Raw genomic sequence first — 23512 nt, 5'->3', positions numbered from 1 at the left:
CCCTCCTGTCACACACACACAGTGACTTGCTCCCTCCTGTCACACACACACAGTGACCTGCTTCCTCCTGTCACACACACAGTGACCTGCCCCCTCCTGTCACACACAAACGCAGTGACCTGCTCCTCCTGTCACACACACACACACACACACACACACACACACAGTAACCTGCTCCCTCCTGTCACACACACACAGTGACCTGCCCCCTCCTGTCACACACACACAGTGACCTGCCCCCTCCTGTCACACACACACACAGTGACCTGCCCCCTCCTGTCACACACACACACACACAGTGACCTGCCCCCTCCTGTCACACACACAGTGACCTGCCACCTCCTGTCACACACACACACAGAGACCTGCCCCCTCCTGTCACACACACACACAGAGACCTGCCCCCTCCTGTCACACACACACACAGTGACCTGCCCCCTCCTGTCACACACACACACACAGTGACCTGCCCCCTCCTGTCACACACACACACACAGTGACCTGCCCCCTCCTGTCACACACACACACACACACAGACCTGCCCCTCCTGTCACACACACACACACAGTAACCTGCCCCCTCCTGTCACACACACACACACACACACACACAGACCTGCCCCCTCCTGTCACACACACAGTAACCTGCCCCCTCCTGTCACACACATACACACACACAGACCTGCCCCCTCCTGTCACACACACAGTAACCTGCCCCCTCCTGTCACACACATACACACACACACACACACACACACACAGACCTGCCCCCTCCTGTCACACACACACACACACACACACACACACACACAGACCTGCCCCCTCCTGTCACACACACACACACACACACACACACACACACACACAGACCTGCCCCCTCCTGTCACACACACACACACACACACACAGTAACCTGCCCCCTCCTGTCACACACACACACACACACACACACACACACAGTGACCTGCCCCCTCCTGTCACACACACACACAGTAACCTGCCCCCTCCTGTCACACACACACACACACACACACACACACAGTGACCTGCCCCCTCCTGTCACACACACACACAGTAACCTGCCCCCTCCTGTCACACACACACACACACACACAGTGACCTGCCCCCTCCTGTCACACACACACACACAGTGACCTGCCCCCTCCTGTCACACACACACACACAGTGACCTGCCCCCTCCTGTCACACACACACACAGTGACCTGCCCCCTCCTGTCACACACACACACACAGTAACCTGCCCCCTCCTGTCACACACACACACAGTGACCTGCCCCCTCCTGTCACACACACACACACAGTGACCTGCCCCCTCCTGTCACACACACACACACAGTGACCTGCCCCCTCCTGTCACACACACACACACAGTGACCTGCCCCCTCCTGTCACACACACACACAGTGACCTGCCCCCTCCTGTCACACACACACACACAGTAACCTGCCCCCTCCTGTCACACACACACAGTGACCTGCCCCCTCCTGTCACACACACACACACAGTGACCTGCCCCCTCCTGTCACACACACACACACAGTGACCTGCCCCCTCCTGTCACCTGCATACTTCTGATCTACACATACACAATGTTGTCTATTGCTAGAGCTACACCACTGTGCACTGTATTGTTAGTACTAAACAATAAAACGTCCTATTTAAATGTCAGTTAAATAACTGCAGATTTGCACTGCAATGTTACTAAGGGTCCTGAGTCAATATTGACACCCAAGAGATGGGAAGACGTTTCTTGTGATTCTCCCTGTGTTGTCCTCTTTCAGGAGCATAATGAAGAGGACACTGAGCAGACATGTCACATTAACCCTACGGATTTCTCAGATGAAATCCTGCTGCACATACTCAGCTTTGTCCCAAGCACTGACCGTATACTCAATGTCAAGAGGACGTGCCGCAAGCTGGCCAGTCTGTGTCTGGACAAGAGCCTCACGCAACAGGTGACATTGCACAAGCAGTATCAGGTAAGTACAGCTGTTCTATGAGTGTAGTGTAGGCTACCCTATCATATCCTGTGCAGCATCCTTTGTGGTATTTAATAGTTTACTGACCCAGATATAGGGAGATTACACCCCCTGTGGCCTTTCTCCCTTTATTAAAGTGACTTTGTAAACCAGAGAATGTCATTTTCACATTTACTGCAGAAAACATGTGGGAAATACTGGGCAGGACTTGACCGCAGAGCTAATTATTACCTGCACTCTGTCCAACCTTTTTGTGGGGATGAAATGCATATTTAGAAAGAGAGTTTGTTGGACTTTAGTGCTACAATATCACATTTAATGAACTTCTGTAAGTCACATCCTGATAACGGCTGTTTTATTTAGTCATCTGCTCGTCTCTGAGCCTCTCGAGAGCTAATTCTTACTCTTTCCATTTTCTCGGTGCCAGTTGTTCTGTTTTATGATCAGTGGGTATTGTAGCTGCCACTAATGTGAATTCTTATTTCTGCTCCTTTGCTGCTCTCTTGTATTTCAGGCAAGTGATGCTCATGTGAAACAGATTCTCAGGGAAGTCGGGAGAGAGATCTGCGAGCTGGACATGAGTGGTTGTTATTGGATGTCTTCTCCTACTGTAGACATGGTATCTCGGTGCAAGAAGCTGGTGAGACTGGACTTGTCTGGCTGCTCCCTTACATCCCTGCGTCTCTCCAAGATGCTCTCAAATCTGCAGCACCTGCGCTCTCTAGCTGTTGATGTTCAAGTGGGCTTTGATGCCGCACAGTTAAGTAGCGAGTGCAAAGCTGTACTTAGCCGAGTACAGGAACTAAAACAGACCCTTTTTACACCATCCTATGGGGTGGTTCCCTGTTGCACCAGTCTTGAAAAGCTGCTTCTCTACTTTGAGGTTTTGAATAGGACGACGAGAGAGGGGACAGTGCTGTCCGGGCAGCTAATGGTAGGAGAAAGTAATGTACCTCATTACCAGAATCTGCGGCTTTTCTACGCTCGGCTAGCACCTGACACCATAAACCAGGAGGTGCTTAGATTGTACCTGGCTGTCCTCAGTGACCGAACCCCAGAGAATCTTCGAGCTTTCCTTATTTCTGTCCCTGGGGCACTGGCAGAGAGTGGAGCAACTAAAAACCTTTTGGACTCTATGGCCAGGAACGTATCTCTAGAGGCCTTCCAGCTGCCCAAATCCTGGCTGAACAGCTCTTCCCTGCTCCAGCACATGAAATTCAGCCACCCTTCTTACATCAGCTTTAGCCGCTGTAATATCTCAGGAGGGCAGCTAACTCAGAGGATTATAAATGGCGGGAGGGACTGTAGGAGCCTGGTTAGCCTGAATCTCAGTGGCTGTCCGCATTGCCTGAGCCCAGACTTGTTGTTCCGGAAGCCTGAGGATGATATTGACAGTAGCATTCTAGAAACTATAATAACTGCTTGCCCCAATCTAGCACATTTGAACCTTTCATCGGCACATCACCACAGCTCTGAGAGCTCAGGGAAGCACGTCTGTGAGATACTAGCACAACTCCACTACTTGCGATCTCTAGCGGTGCCAGTGTGTGCCATAGCAAGTACCACAATAATCACAGATAAGACTGTGCCAGGACAGTCGGCTACTAGCATTACAAATCTTGGTTTTGGTAAGAAGGTTAGAGTTGGGCTCCAGATCTATCCCAAGTCTCCACTTGATTCAGATGTTCCTAAGTGCTCCTCCGTGTTTTGGAACTTTCTGAAAGAATTTCAGTTTCTAGAGCACTTGGAATTAATTGGCTCTAACTTCCTGTCAGGAATGCCTAGAAATGAACCAGCAATATGCAACCCTCACCCGTGCTGCAAGCGCTCGCAGAATGTGGGAGACTCTGAGGTTCTAGCTATCGGCCAACTGTGCTCTCTGAAAAGCCTAACGCTAGCTCAGCTACCTGCCATCCACAAAGGGTCTGGGCTTGTCAGCATCGGTGTGAAATGCCAGCAGCTCCGTTCGCTCTCCCTGGCAAACCTGGGTACGACGGGAGCAGTGCAGTACACTACATCCCTGTATGAGATGCTCAGACATTGCAGACAGTTGAGAGACCTCAGGTGAGTGACTGATTCAGCTGTATGTCACATGTAAAGTGATGTTTATAGGAACTGTCTTTGTCACGTGCGGCTTCCTTACCCTCTGGGGAACATGCTGGAAGTTGAAGGGCGAGAGACAGTTGCCAGTTGGCTACGACAGAGGAATGCACAGCACAGACTTCCTGTCAGTTTCATAAGAGGAATCAGAAATGGCTATAAAGTTTAGGTTGCAGGGGATCCTTTTTAACAAAAAAGTGCTGGGAATTTATAGCACACATACATACATATATATATGTATATGTGTATATATATATATATATGTATGTATATGTATATGTGTATATATATATATGTATGTGTTCAGTATAAACTAATGGGAAGAAAAGAAAAAGCACTGACGTCACTCTTGTATAGACATTTATTACTAAAGGCAGTATTTGCTAGTTTAGCGTTTGTATTGACTACAGTGTCCTACACAGAACTTGTTGGCGAGCCTGGTGGGACAGAGTAATATTATAACATTGTATGTGTACAAATATTACTTAAGCTATCCAAAGCACAAAATAATTTCATAGTTTACCATAGACTGATTTAATGATAATTTGTGCATCAAATGTTGGAAAAAAATATTAGCTAATTTTCACTTAATATTTACTTAAATTTGAGACGAATGGTTAGTAAAATCAGCCGCGTGGATAGATCCTGGGGTGAACACTGGATTCTAACTAACGTTGTTTATCTACGACAGCCACAACACAATTTAGTTAAAGGGCCACTTAACCCAACATTTTTCTGTCATGATTCAGACAGAGAATACAATTTTAAACAATATTCCAATTTACTTCTATTATCTAATTTGCTTCATTCTTTAGATATCCTTTGCAGAAGAAAAAGCAATGCACATGGGTGAGCCAAGCACCCAAGGCATCTATGTGCAGCCACCAATCGGCAGCTACTGAGCCTATCTAGATATGCTTTCAGCAAAGGATATCAAGAGAATGAAGTAAATTAGAAAGTTGTTTAAAATTGCATGCTCTACCTATACCTATACCTCATCTGAAAATAAATGCAGTAAAATAGTGTAGAAAAATAACTGGGGCATTAGTATTGATAATTTAAAAGAGCAATTAATCTATAGTGTGAAACTAGCTAAACAAACACAGGCAAGTGAGCTAAGAGAATCTCAGTATAGAATGGTACATAATGACTACATAACGACTAAAAGATATAAATGGATAAAGGGAGAATTGCCATCATGCCCAAAATGTTCATTCCCATCCCCAGATTTAACCCCTTAAGGACCAGCGACGTACCCTGTATGTCGCTGGCCTTTTTTTGGGACGTGGTTATTTTATAGCGCGGTCTTGCCACCAGCGTTGAGACGGCTCTATTCCACAAAGCCTGCTGGAGGGAGGGCATTAATAGCGTTTTCTGGCTAGACTTGTGCTATTATGTCCTGAAAAAAAACCTTAACGACTAGTGACATACAGGGTACATTGTGGTCATTAAGGGGTTAATACATTATTTCTGGGAATGTCCAAGGATCATCCAATATTGGAATCGGATAGCATATTGGATTTCGAAAACAATCGGAACCAATTTTAAAGTAGATAAACAAACAATTCTTCTCCTATACAGCCCTAGTGGAGAGCACAGGAAATTCCAAATGTATATAGCCATGGTGATACTACTAGCAAGGAATCTAATTACTAAATTATGGATAGAGAAGAAAACCCAGGGGATAGCCAATCTTAAGAAAAAAGTATGGCAGCAACTAATAATAGAAAAATATGATGCTATAGGTGATACAAAAATGAGAAAGACGGCATTTCTAAATAAATGGGAATACTATATAAAAACATTTAACCAGGAAACACAAAATCAAATCTATGAAGGGCTTGTATAAAAAACAAACAAACAAACAACAAAAACAAACCTAGGTGCTACCCATACATAATAGGACACAAAATAACTAAATGAGTAGAAGAGAGATAAAGGATGAACTTGAAAGGTGTGGCGCAACACTATATCCTCCTCCCCTCTAACAGTGAATATTTAAGAATAACCCCTGCTCCTCACTTACTTCGTTGTATTGAATTTGTATATATGAATTGAACAAATAGACTTGTGTGTTTAATTGTATAGTGGTCTGTACCACTTTGTCTTTTTAATTGTATTCTTTGTTAATAAGCTAATAAAAATTAAAAATAAATAAATTGCATGCTCTATCTCAATCATGAAAGAGAAAACATTTGGGGTTTCTTGTCCCTTTAAATAAATGCAGTGATATGAGATAATTTGTCAGCATCCTTTTCTTCATCACTTTCCTTTTCTCACTCTAGTATCTCCCACTGCGTCTCATACATAGTGTGCACTGCCCCTCGCCTCCTGTAACCCAGTGCTCGCTGTATCTCTAGTTTTGTATTCGAGCACTCGCTGCTCCTTGCCTCACGTAAACCTAGTGCTATGTAAGGTAGTGCTTGCTGCCTGTCCTCCTATAACTGAGCTCATACCGCCTCTCCTCCTGTACCGCAGAACCTGACGCTTCTCTTCCTGTACCCCAGCGCTTGCTGCCTGTTCTTCTATAACGCAGCTCGTACCTCCTCTCCTCCTGTGCCGCAGCCCCTGCCGCCTCCTCTCCTCCTGTGCCGCAGTCCCTGCCGCCTCCTCTCCTCCTGTGCCGCAGCCCCTGCCGCCTCCTCTCCTCCTGTGCCGCAGCCGCAGCCCCTGCCGCCTCCTCTCCTCCTGTGCCGCAGCCGCAGCCCCTGCCGCCTCCTCTCCTCCTGTGCCGCAGCCCCTGCCGCCTCCTCTCCTCCTGTGCCGCAGCCCCTGCCGCCTCCTCTCCTCCTGTGCCGCAGCCCCTGCCGCCTCCTCTCCTCCTGTGCCGCAGCCCCTGCCGCCTCCTCTCCTCCTGTGCCGCAGCCCCTGCCGCCTCCTCTCCTCCTGTGCCGCAGCCCCTGCCGCCTCCTCTCCTCCTGTGCCGCAGCCCCTGCCGCCTCCTCTCCTCCTGTGCCGCAGCCCCTGCCGCCTCCTCTCCTCCTGTGCCGCAGCCCCTGCCGCCTCCTCTCCTCCTGTGCCGCAGCCCCTGCCGCCTCCTCTCCTCCTGTGCCGCAGCCCCTGCCGCCTCCTCTCCTCCTGTGCCGCAGCCCCTGCCGCCTCCTCTCCTCCTGTGCCGCAGCCCCTGCCTCCTTCTCCTGTACCGCAGAACCTTCCTCCTCCTGTACCGCAGCGCCTGCCTCTTCCTGTACCGCAGAGCCTGCCTCTTCCTGTACCGCAGAACCTTCCTCCTCTTCCTGTACCGCAGAACCTTCCTCCTCTTCCTGTACCGCAGAACCTTCCTCCTCTTCCTGTACCGCAGAACCTTCCTCCTCTTCCTGTACCGCAGAACCTTCCTCCTCTTCCTGTACCGCAGAACCTTCCTCCTCTCCTGTACCGCAGAACCTTCCTCCTCTTCCTGTACCGCAGAACCTTCCTCCTCTTCCTGTACCGCAGAACCTTCCTCCTCTTCCTGTACCGCAGAACCTTCCTCCTCTTCCTGTACCGCAGAACCTTCCTCCTCTCCTGTACTGCAGCGCCTGCCTCTTCCTGTACCGCAGAACCTTCCTCCTCTCCTGTACCGCAGTGCCTGCCTCTTCCTGTACCGCAGAACCTTCCTCCTCTCCTGTACCGCAGCGCCTTCCTCCTCTTCCTGTACCGCAGAACCTTCCTCCTCTTCCTGTACCGCAGAACCTTCCTCCTCTCCTGTACCGCAGAACCTTCCTCCTCTTCCTGTACCGCAGAACCTTCCTCCTCTTCCTGTACCGCAGAACCTTCCTCCTCTTCCTGTACCGCAGAACCTTCCTCCTCTTCCTGTACCGCAGAACCTTCCTCCTCTCCTGTACTGCAGCGCCTGCCTCTTCCTGTACCGCAGAACCTTCCTCCTCTCCTGTACCGCAGTGCCTGCCTCTTCCTGTACCGCAGAACCTTCCTCCTCTCCTGTACCGCAGCGCCTTCCTCCTCTCCTGTACCGCAGCGCCTTCCTCCTCTCCTGTACCGCAGAACCTTCCTCCTCTTCCTGTACCGCAGAACCTTCCTCCTCTTCCTGTACCGCAGAACCTTCCTCCTCTTCCTGTACCGCAGAACCTTCCTCCTCTTCCTGTACCGCAGAACCTTCCTCCTCTTCCTGTACCGCAGAACCTTCCTCCTCTTCCTGTACCGCAGAACCTTCCTCCTCTCCTGTACCGCAGAACCTTCCTCCTCTCCTGTACCGCAGCGCCTTCCTCCTCTCCTGTACCGCAGCGCCTGCCTCCTCCTCCTGTACCGCAGAGCCTTCCTCCTCTCCTCCTGTACCGCAGAACCTTCCTCCTCTCCTGTACCGCAGCGCCTTCCTCCTCTCCTGTACCGCAGCGCCTGCCTCCTCCTCCTGTACCGCAGAGCCTTCCTCCTCTCCTCCTGTACCGCAGAACCTTCCTCCTCTCCTGTACCGCAGCGCCTTCCTCCTCCTCCTGTACCGCAGCGCCTGCCTCCTCCTCCTGTACCGCAGAGCCTTCCTCCTCTCCTGTACCGCAGAGCCTTCCTCCTCTCCTGTACCACAGCGCCTTCCTCCTCCTCCTCCTGTACCGCAGCGCCTGCCTCCTCCTCCTGTACCGCAGAGCCTTCCTCCTCTCCTGTACCACAGCGCCTTCTTCCTCCTCCTCCTCCTGTACCGCAGCGCCTGCCTCCTCCTCCTGTACCGCAGAGCCTTCCTCCTCTCCTCCTGTACCGCAGCGCCTGCTTCCTTCTCCTCCTATAACTTAGGGTTCACCACTTCTACCCATTTAATGTGATTCTGCTTCTCTGCGGTAACTGATTGTGTTTCATTCTCAGGTTAGAGCAGCCATATTTCTCAGCCAATGGTCAGTTCTTCCAGGCTCTGAGTCACTGTTCTTCTATTCAGCGTCTGTGCATTGTGTCTCGCAACGGAACCTTCCAGGCTGATGCAGTTGTGTCGTTTGTCAGCACCTGCCCTGAGCTCATCATGTGCCATTTGTTTACAGGAGAGACTCTAGCAGCGTGTAAAAATCTGCAGCAACGAATCACACGAAGGTAAATGCAAGTTGTAACCTATGGTTGTGCACTGAAAGCTCTCCATAGCAGCCTGTTCATTATCCGAGGCTGACGGATTCTGTGCGTCTGCTCACTTTTGTGAACATTTATATAGAATTATTTTCACTTCTCATATGTTTCTTATATAAATATCATAATTATGAATGTTAGTGACAGTGTACTCAGTGCAGGTGATGAAAGGGAAAACAGTTCTGCCTTTGAAGATTCTGAAATCACATTCAGCTATCGTGTCTTAAGAACACAGAGCCTGGTGTCTCAGTGACTGCCAATATTAAAGGGACACTGTACTGTAAAATAGTTTTTCCCTTTAGGGTTATTCCAGTGACTTCTTATTCCAGCTGCAGGTTATAAAATGTATAAGAAGTTGTTTATTTTGGTTTATTTTTGTATATTAAATAGCTGTTTTTGCTTCACGCACACAGTAAAAGCTTGCAAGCAAAATAACAAATTTTTACTAATGCAAAATTGCTTCTATTCAAGGCACTGATGGGTATTTCAGTTCTGGCTACTGTCCCTTTTAAAGAAACATAATAGTTCTGACTTGCATGCGTGAGTGCGTTTTGGTTCTGGCTAGATATGTTTTACTTGTAGTGGCACAAATGCATCTAGTAAAATGTACACACGCTGCATGTGCACTCGCATACACTGCACCTGCTGAGAAAACTGGTCCTGGCTGTATTGTGTCAGACAGAATTCACCCCATCTCCAGCTTTGTAGCAAAACATAAATATTTTATTACTAAAGCAACACAAAAAAAATATGTTGAGAAATAAAACATGTTGCTTCACTCTGAGTGTGTATAGGAGGCTTCTCCATAACCGTGCGCATGCGCAGCACTAGTCTGGTGAATAAAGATGTAATGGCCCTGGTTAGGTGCTGGGTACACCCTGACACAGTGTGAGTGCTGAGAATGGTGCAGATCTGAGAGTGAGTTGTGGTTATTTACAGACAAGACAGTGCTGGGACACAAATGTCTTACAGCGATGTTAAGTGCAGGAAGGTATCTTAAATGAGGCCACTAGGTGGCGCTGAATATAATATCCAAAATTCTCTTTGACAAACTCAAAATACAAATGTGTAGTATAACGGGCGGAAGGTGAGTGACATTCATCCCGTTTGTATTTCTGCACTGTATAACGGGCGGAACGTGAGTGACATTCATGCCGTTTGTATTTCTGCGCTGTATAACGGGCGGAACGTGAGTGACATTCATGCCGTTTGTATTTCTACGCTGTATAACGTCCGGCACGTGAGTAACATTCATGCAGTTTGTATTTCTGCACTGTATAACGTGCAGAACGCGAGTGAGATTCATGCCGTTTGTATTTCTGCCCTGTATATCGTGCGTCATGTGAGTGACATTCATGCCATTTTTCTGCGCTGTATAACGTCCGGCACGTGAGTGAGATTCATGCCGTTTGTATTTCTGTGCTGTATAACGTGCGGCACGTGAGTGAGATTCATGCCGTTTGTATTTCTGCGCTGTATAAGGTGCGTCACGTGAGTGAGATTCATGCCGTTAGTATTTCTTTTTTATGACACGATGAGTCCACGGATCATCTTAATTACTAATGGGATATTCACCTCCTGGTCAGCAGGAGGCGGCAAAGAGCACCACAGCAGAGCTGTTTAATAGCTCCTCCCTTCCATCCCATTCCAGTCATTCTCTTTGCCTACGTTAGTGATAGGAAGAGGTAAAGTGAGGTGTTAGAAAATATTCTTCAATCAAGAGTTTATTATTTTTAAAGTAGTACAAGATTGTGCTGCTTTGTCCTAGGGTGTAGCCGTAGTCCATATCAGTCTCTTCAGTAGAGCTTTGGTGACTTTAGAGCAATGGGAACTTGTGGGACATAATTTTCACTGCGCCTCTTATGTATTCTTGCTGCCCTGTATGCCTTAGTCTGAGGAAAAGATTACTCAGCATGCCTTTTCTCAACAGGTCAGGCAGAAGTTGAGGTAAGTGCTACTTTATTTTCTGGGGGGACCCAGGAAGGAGTAAGCACACCATTATTGTTACTAAGTGCAATAGGAGAGGCACTTATGTTGGGACACTAAAACCCTCCTAGTCTGGAGAGGTATTGAGACAGCATATATTTGCAGGCACTGGGGCTGTGGATCATTGCTCTGGTGGTTCACACTTTATTTCAGTATCCTTTGCTCAGAAATAGTGTATATATTGGGTAAAACGGAACAGAGCTTTTTTACAAGAGAGGTAGTACGCCCACGAGGGGCGGGGCTTCTGTGTTCCAATTCATTTGCGCCTCAGTCAGTAAGTAATTTGTAGCTCAATTTCTGAGGTGCTGTCTAGAAACGCATGGTCCGTGCAGAGCATGCGTTTCTAGCACCGGTTGGGAGATTTCTTCTGTAGCGCTCAGGATTGAAGATTGCTACTGCAGCGCAACGGATTGAAGATTTGCTACTGCAGCGCTGAACGGTCACACAGACACCCGTTTTCCTGTCAGGTAGGAGCACCTCCGCACGGTAGCTGTGGTGCAGAGGTGGTATTTTGACCTTATATTGGTAGTGTAACTTTGCAGGCCTTAAGGTAAAAAAGTTGTCACTTTGAATTTAAAGAGACAGTAACGTCTTTTGAATTTAGAATTTTTATCAGATAAAAAAATTTTTTTAATTGAATATTGGGTCAATTGTTAACAAGTATGGATCAAGGGGCTTTACAAAATGTTGCTTGCTCCTTGTGTTTTGAAGCTAATGTTGAACCATCAATCCCTTTCTCTCCCTCATGTATTGAGAGGACTTTAAATTATAGGGAAAAGATTTTTTTCTGAGCAAAACTTTTAAAAAGCGGATGCTGTCCAAGAGTCTGACGAGGGTCAAAGTATGCTGCAGCTTTCTCCTCAAGCGTCCTAAAGTTTACCGCCCACACAAGCAGTGCCCTGCACTTCTGCTCTAGCATCCGCTGGAGTTACTTTAAAAGACATAGCTTCTCTCATGTTTTCCACAATTTCTGATGCATTGTCTGCCTTCCCAATGTTGCAGGGCAAATGTAAGAGGAAAACCAGACATTCAGTAAGTTCTGATGCAATTGTTGCAATTTCGGGGGTACCCTCCCAAGGTCAAGAAGAGGATGATGATGCTGTAGCATCTCAGAGTGAAATCTCAGATTAAGAAAGTGTATTGCCTTTGACGGACTCGGAGGTGGTATCTTTTAGGTTTAAACTAGAACACCTCCGCCTGTTGCTCAGGGAGGTTTTGGTTACTTTGGACGACTTTGGACCACGGTAGTGGTTGTCCCTATGAAGTCTAGTAAATTGGACATATATTTTGAGGTTCCTTCTTACTCAGACGTATTTCCAGTTCCAAAGCGAGCTTCGGAGGTCATTACTAAGGAGTGGGAGAGGCCAGGTATACCCTTTTCTCCCCCTCCTATTTTTAAGAAGATGTTTCCCATAACTGACTCTTTCAAGGAGGCTTGGCAAACCGTTCATAAGGTGGAAGGGGCCGTTTCCACCCTAGCCAAGAGAACTACAATTCCCATAGAGGATAGTTGTGCTTTCAAGAATCCTATGGACAAGAAGTTAGAGGGTCTACTTAAGAAGATTTATCTTCACCAGGGTCTGCAATGGCAGCCAGCTACGTGCATTGCTACCGTCACTAGTGCGGCGGCTTATTGGTTTGATGCACTGTCTGAGTCTCTCAAGACTGAGACTTCTTTAGAGGAGATCCAAGACAGGATAAAGGCTCTGAAGCTAGTTAATGCCTTTATTATGGACGCTTACCTTCAAATTTTTAAGCTGGGAGCTTAGATTTTGGGTTTCTCTATTCTAGCCCGCAGAGCCTTATGGTTAAAGCCTTGGTCTGCAGATGTTTCCTCTAAGTCTAAGCTTCTGGCTATTCCTTACAAGGGCAAGACCTTATTTGGCCCTGGTCTATCGGAAATTATCTCTATCACGGGAGGTAAGGGTCATCTTCTCCCTCAAGATAAGAGAAACAAGCAGAAGGGACGACAGAGTAATTTTCGTTCCTTTCGAAATTTCAAAGGAAATTCTTCATCTTCCTCCTCCAAGCAGGAACAATCCAAACCTGCATGGAGACCTAACCAGTCTTGGATTAAGGGAAAGCAATCCAAGAAGCCTGCTATTGATTCCAAGACAGCATGAAGGGCATGCCCCTGATCCGGGACTGGATCTTGTAGGGGGAAGACTTTTTCCTTCTTCGCTCAGGTTTGGCTTCAGGATGTTCAGGATCCCTGGGCACTAGAAATTGTGTCTCAGGGATACAAACTAGCGTTCAAAAGTTTTCCTCCTAGAGGCAGGTTTCTTCTTTCAAGATTATCTGCAAACCAGACAAAAATAGAGGCGTTCTTACATTGCGTAAGAGACCTTTCCGCCCTGGGAGTGATTGTTCCTGTTCCAGTTCTGGAACAAGGTTAGGGCTTTTATTCCAATCTGTTCGTGGTTCCCAAAAAGGAGGGAACCTTCAGATCAATTTTAGATCTCAACAGTCTTTTAGGATTTTAAGGGTTCCGTCCTTCAAGATGGAAACTATTCGTTCCATTCTTCCCTTAATCCAGGAGGGTCAATTGATGACAACAGTGGATTTAAAGGACGGGTACCTACATGTCCCTATTCACAGGGATTATCACAAATTCCTAAGGTATGCCTTCCAGAACAAACACTTCCAGTTCGTGGCTCTTCCTTTTCGGCCTGGCCACTGCTCCCAGACTTTTCACAAAGGTTCTGGGGTCTCTGTTGGCTGTACTTCGGTCACCGGGAATTGGGGATGGAGCCTTATCTGGATGACATTCTAGTCCAGGCCCCATCCTTTCAACAAGCAAGATCCCACACGGACATAGTGTTATCTTTCCTGAGAATACCAAACACAGAGAGGGTGAGAGAACCACTATACCTAGCAAGTAATGTTATCGTCCCGTCTCAAAAATACCACTAATGCACATGTGATATAACAGGAGCAAACTCAAACAGTCTTATAATCATATGACAAGCACAGGCAAATAGCAGTGTGGTGTAATGTATATAGATATGTGTGATACAGTCTCACCTCCGCTACTATGACTCCAAGGCTTGGGAATCCAAACAGCGTCCCGCTGTGTCACCGTCAGGCCAAAAACCACTGTAGGGTATCTGTACACAAACCCCCACCAGGGGGCGTGTCCAGTGCTGTACCTTTATTGCTCCACGGATACTTCCATAGGCTTACACACATACACCGCACTTGCCAAAAGTTAGCCGAAACTCTTTCAGAGGATCTATATTTCTGCGCCCACCAGGGGGCGTGTCCAAGGCTCCACCGGACAATCCTTCAACCAAAGAGCTCGGCTGCACAACGTCACACCAGGTATCTACCAATCCAGTAGCTGCAGCCTGGAGCCGTAATAATTCTCCAATCAGATAGCAGGGTTACGGCAACGTCATACCAAGTATGCACCAATCCGGCAACTGCACATTTGTGGCCGTAATATTCCACAGGCTTGTCTTGGTATCCCAGGATAGTACTTGTTGAGTGCTCCCGGAGAAATAAAGGAGGGGACGAGGCAAGGAAACTAACGCTCTCCAGGCAATAATTGATCCACCAAAAAGAGTAAAACGAGAGCGTTAGAAAAATAAAACATAACCTTTATTGGTCAGTTAAAAATCGGACATACACAATGTCATGAAAACAGAGATGGGGCACCTCTGGCTGGCAGGCTTATGGGTTTCGGCATAGCCGTAATCATAGCATACTGGAGCCAGCCACAGGTGTGCCTTATATACATAATAGGAACAACATCATTGGCTAAAACATATTGAAAAACAACACGCCCTGAGGTTGTTTAACCCCATATATCCCGGGAGTGAACAATGAGAGCAGAGCAAAAAGAGGTCATGTAAAAACATTACATATATAGAAATACACAGTGATAGATGCATATATCCCCAATCTATAAAGTATACCATTTAAAAGGTTATGCTCATGTACAATGATAGATGGCATATGATGTAAATATTGAATACCATTTTCTAACAGTTTTATCCCTTATATTTGAAAAGGACTTTTCTCTTGTTAAGTGTATCCAGTCCACGGATCATCCATTACTTATTGGATATATTCTCCTTCCCAACAGGAAGCTGCAAGAGTCCACCCACAGCAAAGCTGCTATATAGCTCCTCCCCTAACTGCCATTACCAGTCATTCTCTTGCAAGTCTCAACATAGATAGGAGGTCGTGAGAGTCTGTGGTTTTTTATACTTAGTTTATTTCTTCAATCAAAAGTTTGTTATTTTTAAATGGCACCGGAGTGTGCTGTTTATCTCAGGCAGTATTTGGAAGAAGAATCTGCCTGCGTTTTTTCTATGATCTTAGCAGACGTAACTAAGATCCAGTTGCTGTTCTCACACATTCTGAGGAGTAAGGTACTTCAGAGGGGGAATGGCGTGCAGGTTTTCCTGCAAATAAGGTATGTGCAGTAAAATATTTTTCTAAGGAATGGAATTGACTAAGAAAATACTGCTGATACCGAAGTAATGTAAGTACAGCCTTTAAATGCAGTGAAAGCGACTGGTACCAGGCTGATTGATAGAGATATATGCTAAGGTATGTGCAGTAATATATTTTTCTAAGGAATGGAATTGACTAAGAAAATACTGCTGATACCGAAGTAATGTAAGTAAAGCCTTAAATGCAGTGATTGCGACTGGATCAGGCTTATTAATAGAGATACATACTCTTATAAGAATGTGTTTTAAAACGTTTGCTGGCATGTTTAATCGTTTTTTAACATATGTTTGGTGATAAAACTTATTGGGGCCTAATTTTTCCACATGGCTGGCTTAAATTTTGCATAGAAACAGTTATAGGGAAGGTAATCCACAGCTCAGCTGTGGCAGTTTTGTTGTGTCTGTTTAAAAAAAATGTCGTTTTTTTTTTTTTTTTTTTTATCTGTTTTTTTGCATTAAGGGGTTAATCATCCATTTGCAAGTGGGTGCAATGCTCTGTTAACTTATTACATGTACTGTAAAAATTTCGTTTGATTTACTGCCTTTTTTCACTGTTTTTCAAATTTTGACAAAATTTGTTTCTCTTAAAGGCACAGTAACGTTTGTTATATTTGCTTGTTAACTTGATTTAAAGTGTTTTCCAAGCTTACTAGTCTCTTTATTAGTTCTAACATGTCTAACATAGAGGAGGCTCTGTATTTATTATGTTTAAAGCCATGGTGGAACCCCATTTTAGAATGTGTACCAGATGTACTGATTTCATGTTAAACAATAAAGATCATTTTTTGTATTTAAAAACATTATCACCAGAGGATTCTGTCGAGGGGGAAGTTTTGCCGACTAACTCTCCCCACGTGTCAGACCCTTTGACTCCCGCTCCAGGGACTCACACTCAAATGGCGCCAAGTATATCAATGGCGCCCATAGCGTTTATTTTACAAGACATGGCAAAGGTTGTGTATAATACACTGGCAGCAGTATTAGTCAGACTACCTGAAATTAAAGGAAAGCAAAACAGCTCTGGGGGTAGATACAGAGCATACAGACGCTTTAAGAACCATGTCTGATACTACCTCACAATATGCTTAGTCTGTGGGTGATATTTGTGACTCAGGGAAGATGATTTAACCTGATTCTGATATTTCTACATTTAAAATGTATGCTTGAGAACCTCCACTTGTTGCTCAGGGAGGCTTTAGCTGCTCTGAATGAATGTGTACAATCGCAGTGCCAGAGAAATTGTGTAGACTGGATAAATAATATGCAGTGCCGGTGTGTACTTATGTTTTTCCAATACCTAAAGAGGTTTACTAAAATTTTTCATAAGGAATGGGATAGACCAGGTGTGCCGTTCTCTTCCCCTCCTATTTTTTAGAAGAATGTTTTCTAATAGTTGCCACCACACGGGACTTATGGCAGACAGTTTCTAAGGTGGAGAGAAGAGTTTCTACTCTAGCTAAGCGTACCACTACCTCTGGCGAGGACTGTTGTGCTTTTTTAGATCCAATGGATAAAAAATGTTTATTCAACAAGGTTTTATCCTGCAGCCCCTTGCACGCATTGCTCCTGTCACTGCTGCTGCGGCGTTCTGGTTTGAGTCTCTTGATGAGGCTTTACAGGCTCCATTGGATGAATATATTTGACAAGCTTAGAGCACTTAAGCTAGCCAATTCCTTTGTTTTCTGATGCCTTTGTTCCTTTGACTAGACTAACGGCTAAGAATTCTGTTTTTTACTATACTGGCGCGCAGAGCGCTATGGCTTATATCATGGTCAGCTGTCGTGACTTTAATAAATAAGCTACTTAACTTCCCTTCAAGGGGCAGACCCTATTCAGGCCTAGTTTGAAGGAGATTACTTATATCACTGGAGGAAAAGATCATGCCCTTCCTCAGGACAGGTCCAAATCAAGGGACAAAAAAGGCCTAATTTTCGTGCCTTTCGAAAATTCAAGGCAGGTGTGGCATCAACTTCCTCTAAGGCAGACAACCGGACCTGGAACAAAGATAAGCAGGTCAAGGAGCCTGCTGCTGCCTCTAAAACAGCATGAGGAACGGACCCCTATCTGGTAACGGATCCTATAGGGGGCAGACTTCATTCTTCGCCCAGGCGTGGGCAAGAGATGCCCAGGATCCCTGGGCATTGGAAATTATACCCCAGAGATATCTTCTGGATTTCAAAGCTTTCCCCCCCAAAAAAGGGGAGTTTTTGCCTTTCACATTTATCTGCAAACCAGATAAAGAAAGAGACATTCTTGCATTGTGTACGTGACCCATTCAGTTCCAATAGAGGAACAGGGACACAGTTTTCCTCAAATCGGTTTGTGGTTCCCAAGGAAAGGAAACCTTCAGACCTATTTTGGATCTAAAAGATCTTAAACAAATTCTTTAGAATTCTATCATTTAAGATGGAAACTATTCGTACCATCTTAACTATGATCCAGGAGAGTCAATAGAGGACTACAATGGATTTGAAGGATGCTTATCCTCACATTACGATGCATAAAGATCACCATCGGTTTTCTCTTGTTAAGTGTATCCAGTCCACGGATCATCCATTACTTATGGGATATTAACTCCTCCCCAACAGGAAGTGCAAGAGGATTCACCCAGCAGAGCTGCTATATAGCTCCTCCCCTATCTGCCATTACCAGTCATTCTCTTGCACCCAACGAATAGATAGGATGTGTGAGAGGACTGTGGTGATTATACTTAGTTTCATACCTTCAATCAAAAGTTTGTTATTTTATAATAGCACCGGAGTGTGTTATTCCTTCTCTGGTAGAATTTGAAGAAGAATCTACCTGAGTTTTTCTATGATTTTAGCCGGAGTAGTTAAGATCATATTGCTGTTTCTCGGCCATCTGAGGAGAGGTAAACTTCAGATCAGGGGACAGCGGGCAGATTAATCTGCAAAGAGGTATGTAGCAGCTTTTATTTTCTGACATGGAATTGATGAGAAAATCCTGCCATACCGTTATAATGTAAACTCAGCCTTAAATGCAGTAGCAGCAACTGGTATCAGGCTGTCATGTATGTATATTTTACACTTCAGTATTCTGGGGAATGGCACTTCACTGGAATTATACTGTATGCATAAAACTTTAGCCTAATTTGCAGGGACTAGCAACAGGCTTTTTAATAACACTCAATTTATTAATGTTAAACGTTTTTTGCTGGCATGTAAAATCGTTGGGTGAAAAAATGTTTTGGGCACTATTTTTTTCCACTTGGCAGTCGTTTTATTTAATTTATGACAGTTTACTGATCTCTCTCACTGTTATGTGTGAGGGGGAGGGACCTTTTTTGGTGCTTTTGCTACGCATCAAAAAATTCAGTCAGAAGTTTATTGTCTTCCCTGCATGATCCGGTTCATCTCTACAGAACTCAGGGGTCTTCAAAACTTGTTTTGAGGGAGGTAATCACTCACAGCAGAGCTGTGAGATTGTAGTTGACTGTGATAAAAAAACGTTTATTTCTGTATTTTTTTTTTTTTTTTCTGCTATCAGGGTTAGTTATCCTTTGCTAATGGGAGCAATCCTTTGCTAAAATTGTGTTTTTTACAAAGATTTGATGCTATAACTTTTCAGTTTATTAATTTTCAACTGTCATAACTTTTTCTGTGCTTCTTATAGGCACAGTACGTTTTCATATTATAGTAAATTACTTGAAAAGTATTTCCAAGTTGCTAGTTTATTTGCTAGTGTGTTAAACATGTCTGATTCAGAGGAAGATATCTGTGCTATATGTGCTAAAGCCAAAGTGGAGCCCAATAGAAATTTATGTACTAACTGTATTGATGCTACTTTAAATAAAAGTCAATCTGTACAAATTGAACATATTTCACCAAACAACGAGGGGAGAGTTATGCCGACTAACTCGCCTCACGTGTCAGTACCTGCATCTCCCGCTCGGGAGGTGCGTGATATTGTAGCGCCGAGTACATCTGGGCGGCCATTACAAATCACATTACAGGATATGGCTACTGTTATGACTGAAGTTTTGGCTAAATTACCAGAACTAAGAGGTAAGCGTGATCACTCTGGGGTGAGAACAGAGTGCGCTGATAATATTAGGGCCATGTCAGACACTGCGTCACAATTTGCAGAACATGAGGACGGAGAGCTTCATTCTGCGGGTGACGGTTCTGATCCAAACAAACTGGATTCAGATATTTCAAATTTTAAATTTAAGCTGGAAAACCTCCGTGTATTACTAGGGGAGGTGTTAGCGGCTCTGAATGATTGTAACACAGTTGCAATACCAGAGAAAATGTGTAGGTTGGATAAATATTTTGCGGTACCGGCGAGTACTGACGTTTTTCCTATACCTAAGAGACTTACTGAAATTGTTACTAAGGAGTGGGATAGACCCGGTGTGCCGTTCTCACCCCCTCCGATATTTAGAAAGATGTTTCCAATAGACGCCACCACACGGGACTTATGGCAAACGGTCCCTAAGGTGGAGGGAGCAGTTTCTACTTTAGCTAAGCGTACCACTATCCCGGTGGAGGATAGCTGTGCCTTTTCAGATCCAATGGATAAAAAGTTAGAGGGTTACCTTAAGAAAATGTTTGTTCAACAAGGTTTTATATTGCAACCTCTTGCATGCATTGCGCCTGTCACGGCTGCAGCAGCATTTTGGTTTGAGTCTCTGGAAGAGACACTTGAATCAGCTCCATTAGATGAGATTACACACAAGCTTAAAGCCCTTAAGTTAGCTAACTCATTTATTTCAGATGCCGTAGTACATTTAACTAAACTTACGGCTAAGAATTCCGGATTCGCCATTCAGGCACGCAGAGCACTGTGGCTAAAATCCTGGTCAGCTGACGTTACTTCTAAATCTAAATTGCTTAATATACCTTTCAAAGGGCAGACCTTATTCGGGCCCGGGTTGAAAGAAATTATCGCTGACATTACAGGAGGTAAAGGCCATGCCCTGCCTCAAGACAGAGCCAAACCTAAGGCTAGACAGTCTAATTTTCGTTCCTTTCGTAATTTCAAAGCAGGAGCAGCATCAACTTCCTCTGCACCAAAACAGGAAGGAGCTGTTGCTCGCTACAGACAAGGCTGGAGACCTAACCAGTCCTGGAACAAGGGCAAGCAGGCCAGGAAACCTGCTGCTGCCCCTAAGACAGCATGAATCGAGGGGCCCCGATCCGGGAACGGATCTAGTGGGGGGCAGACTTTCTCTCTTCGCCCAGGCTTGGGCAAGAGATGTCCAGGATCCCTGGGCGTTAGAGATCATATCTCAGGGATACCTTCTAGACTTCAAATTCTCTCCCCCAAGAGGGAGATTTCATCTGTCAAGGTTGTCAACAAACCAAATAAAGAAAGAGGCGTTTCTACGCTGCGTACAAGATCTTTTATTAATGGGAGTGATCCATCCGGTTCCGCGGTCGGAACAAGGACAAGGGTTTTACTCAAATCTGTTTGTGGTTCCCAAAAAAGAGGGAACTTTCAGGCCAATCTTGGATTTAAAGATCCTAAACAAATTCCTAAGAGTTCCATCGTTCAAAATGGAAACTATTCGGACAATTTTACCCATGATCCAAAAGGGTCAGTACATGACCACAGTGGATTTAAAGGATGCTTACCTTCACATACCGATTCACAAAGATCATTACCGGTATCTAAGGTTTGCCTTTCTAGACAGGCATTACCAGTTTGTAGCTCTTCCATTCGGATTGGCTACGGCTCCGAGAATCTTCACAAAGGTTCTGGGTGCTCTTCTGGCGGTACTAAGACCGCGAGGAATTGCGGTAGCTCCGTACCTAGACGACATTCTGATACAAGCTTCAAGCTTTCAAACTGCCAAGTCTCATACAGAGTTAGTACTGGCATTTCTAAGGTCGCATGGATGGAAGGTGAACGAAAAGAAGAGTTCTCTCTTTCCACTCACAAGAGTTCCCTTCTTGGGGACTCTTATAGATTCTGTAGAAATGAAGATTTACCTGACAGAAGACAGGTTAACAAAGCTTCAAAATGCATGCCGTGTCCTTCATTCCATTCAACATCCGTCAGTAGCTCAATGCATGGAGGTGATCGGCTTAATGGTAGCAGCAATGGACATAGTACCCTTTGCACGTCTACATCTCAGACCGCTGCAATTGTGCATGCTAAGTCAGTGGAATGGGGATTACTCAGACTTGTCCCCTACTCTGAATCTGTATCAAGAGACCAGAAATTCTCTTCTATGGTGGCTTTCTCGGCCACATCTGTCCAGGGGGATGCCATTCAGCAGGCCGGACTGGACAATTGTAACAACAGACGCCAGCCTACTAGGTTGGGGCACTGTCTGGAATTCTCTGAAGGCTCAGGGACAATGGAATCAGGAGGAGAGTCTCCTACCAATAAACATTCTGGAATTGAGAGCAGTTCTCAATGCCCTTCTGGTTTGGCCCCAGTTAACAACTCGGGGGTTCATCAGGTTTCAGTCGGACAACATCACGACTGTAGCTTACATCAACCATCAGGGAGGGACAAGAAGCTCCCTAGCAATGATGGAAGTATCAAAGATAATTCGCTGGGCAGAGTCTCACTCTTGCCACCTGTCAGCAATCCACATCCCGGGAGTGGAGAACTGGGAGGCGGATTTCTTAAGTCGTCAGACTTTTCATCCGGGGGAGTGGGAACTTCATCCGGAGGTCTTTGCCCAAATACTTCGACGTTGGGGCAAACCAGAGATAGATCTCATGGCGTCTCGGCAGAACGCCAAGCTTCCTCGTTACGGGTCCAGATCCAGGGATCCGGGAGCGGTTCTGATAGATGCTTATGTGTTTCCACCCTTCCCGATGCTTCCTCGATTGATTGCCAGAATCAAACAGGAGAGAGCATCAGTGATTCTAATAACGCCTGCATGGCCACGCAGGACTTGGTATGCAGATCTAGTGGACATGTCATCCTGTCCACCTTGGTCGCTACCTCTGAAACAGGACCTTCTGATCCAGGGTCCCTTCAAACATCAAAATCTAATTTCTCTGAAGCTGACTGCTTGGAAATTGAACGCTTGATTTTATCAAAACGTGGTTTTTCTGAGTCAGTTATTGATACCTTAATACAGGCTAGGAAGCCTGTTACCAGAAAGATTTACCATAAGATATGGCGCAAATACTTATATTGGTGCGAATCCAAGAGTTACTCATGGAGTAAGTTTAGGATTCCGAGGATATTGTCTTTTCTACAAGAAGGTTTAGAAAAGGGTTTATCCGCTAGTTCCTTAAAGGGACAGATTTCAGCTCTGTCCATTCTTTTACACAAACGTCTGTCAGAAGTTCCGGACGTTCAAGCTTTTTGTCAGGCTTTAGCTAGGATCAAGCCTGTGTTTAAAACTGTTGCTCCACCATGGAGTTTGAACTTAGTTCTTAATGTTTTACAGGGGGTTCCGTTTGAACCCCTTCATTCCATTGATATCAAGTTGTTATCTTGGAAAGTTCTGTTTTTAATGGCGATTTCCTCGGCTCGAAGAGTCTCTGAGTTATCTGCCTTACATTGTGATTCTCCTTATCTGATTTTTCATTCAGACAAGGTAGTTCTGCGTACTAAACCTGGGTTCCTACCTAAGGTGGTCACTAACAGGAATATCAATCAAGAGATTGTGGTTACATCTTTGTGTCCTAATCCTTCTTCGAAAAAGGAACGTCTGCTACACAATCTAGATGTAGTCCGTGCCCTGAAATTTTATCTACAGGCAACTAAGGATTTTCGACAAACGTCTTCCCTGTTTGTCGTTTATTCTGGTCAGAGGAGAGGTCAAAAAGCTTCGGCTACCTCTCTCTCCTTTTGGCTTCGTAGCATAATACGGTTAGCCTATGAGATTGCTGGACAGCAGCCTCCTGAAAGAATTACAGCACATTCTACTAGAGCTGTGGCTTCCACTTGGGCCTTTAAGAATGAGGCTTCTGTTGAACAGATTTGCAAGGCTGCAACT

General features: G+C 45.5%; 1 protein-coding gene across 1 annotated transcript in view; it reads left to right on the top strand.

Moving 5' to 3' along the window:
- FBXL18 (F-box and leucine rich repeat protein 18) overlaps positions 1-9110 on the top strand; it is a 36644-nt gene extending 27534 nt beyond the window's left edge. Inside the window, exons 3-5 of the mRNA XM_053695207.1 lie at positions 1802-1999; positions 2514-4063; positions 8888-9110. Of these exons, the coding sequence (XP_053551182.1) occupies positions 1802-1999; positions 2514-4063; positions 8888-9110 (1971 nt within the window). The remainder of the gene's footprint in view (positions 1-1801; positions 2000-2513; positions 4064-8887) is intronic.
- The last annotated feature ends 14402 nt before the right edge of the window (positions 9111-23512 follow it).

The sequence above is a fragment of the Bombina bombina genome, chromosome 11 (genome assembly GCF_027579735.1).
Source record: "Bombina bombina isolate aBomBom1 chromosome 11, aBomBom1.pri, whole genome shotgun sequence".
Lineage (NCBI taxonomy): Eukaryota > Metazoa > Chordata > Amphibia > Anura > Bombinatoridae > Bombina > Bombina bombina.
The sequence above is the reverse complement of the archived record's forward strand: the minus strand, read 5'-3'. Positions and strand labels throughout refer to the sequence as shown.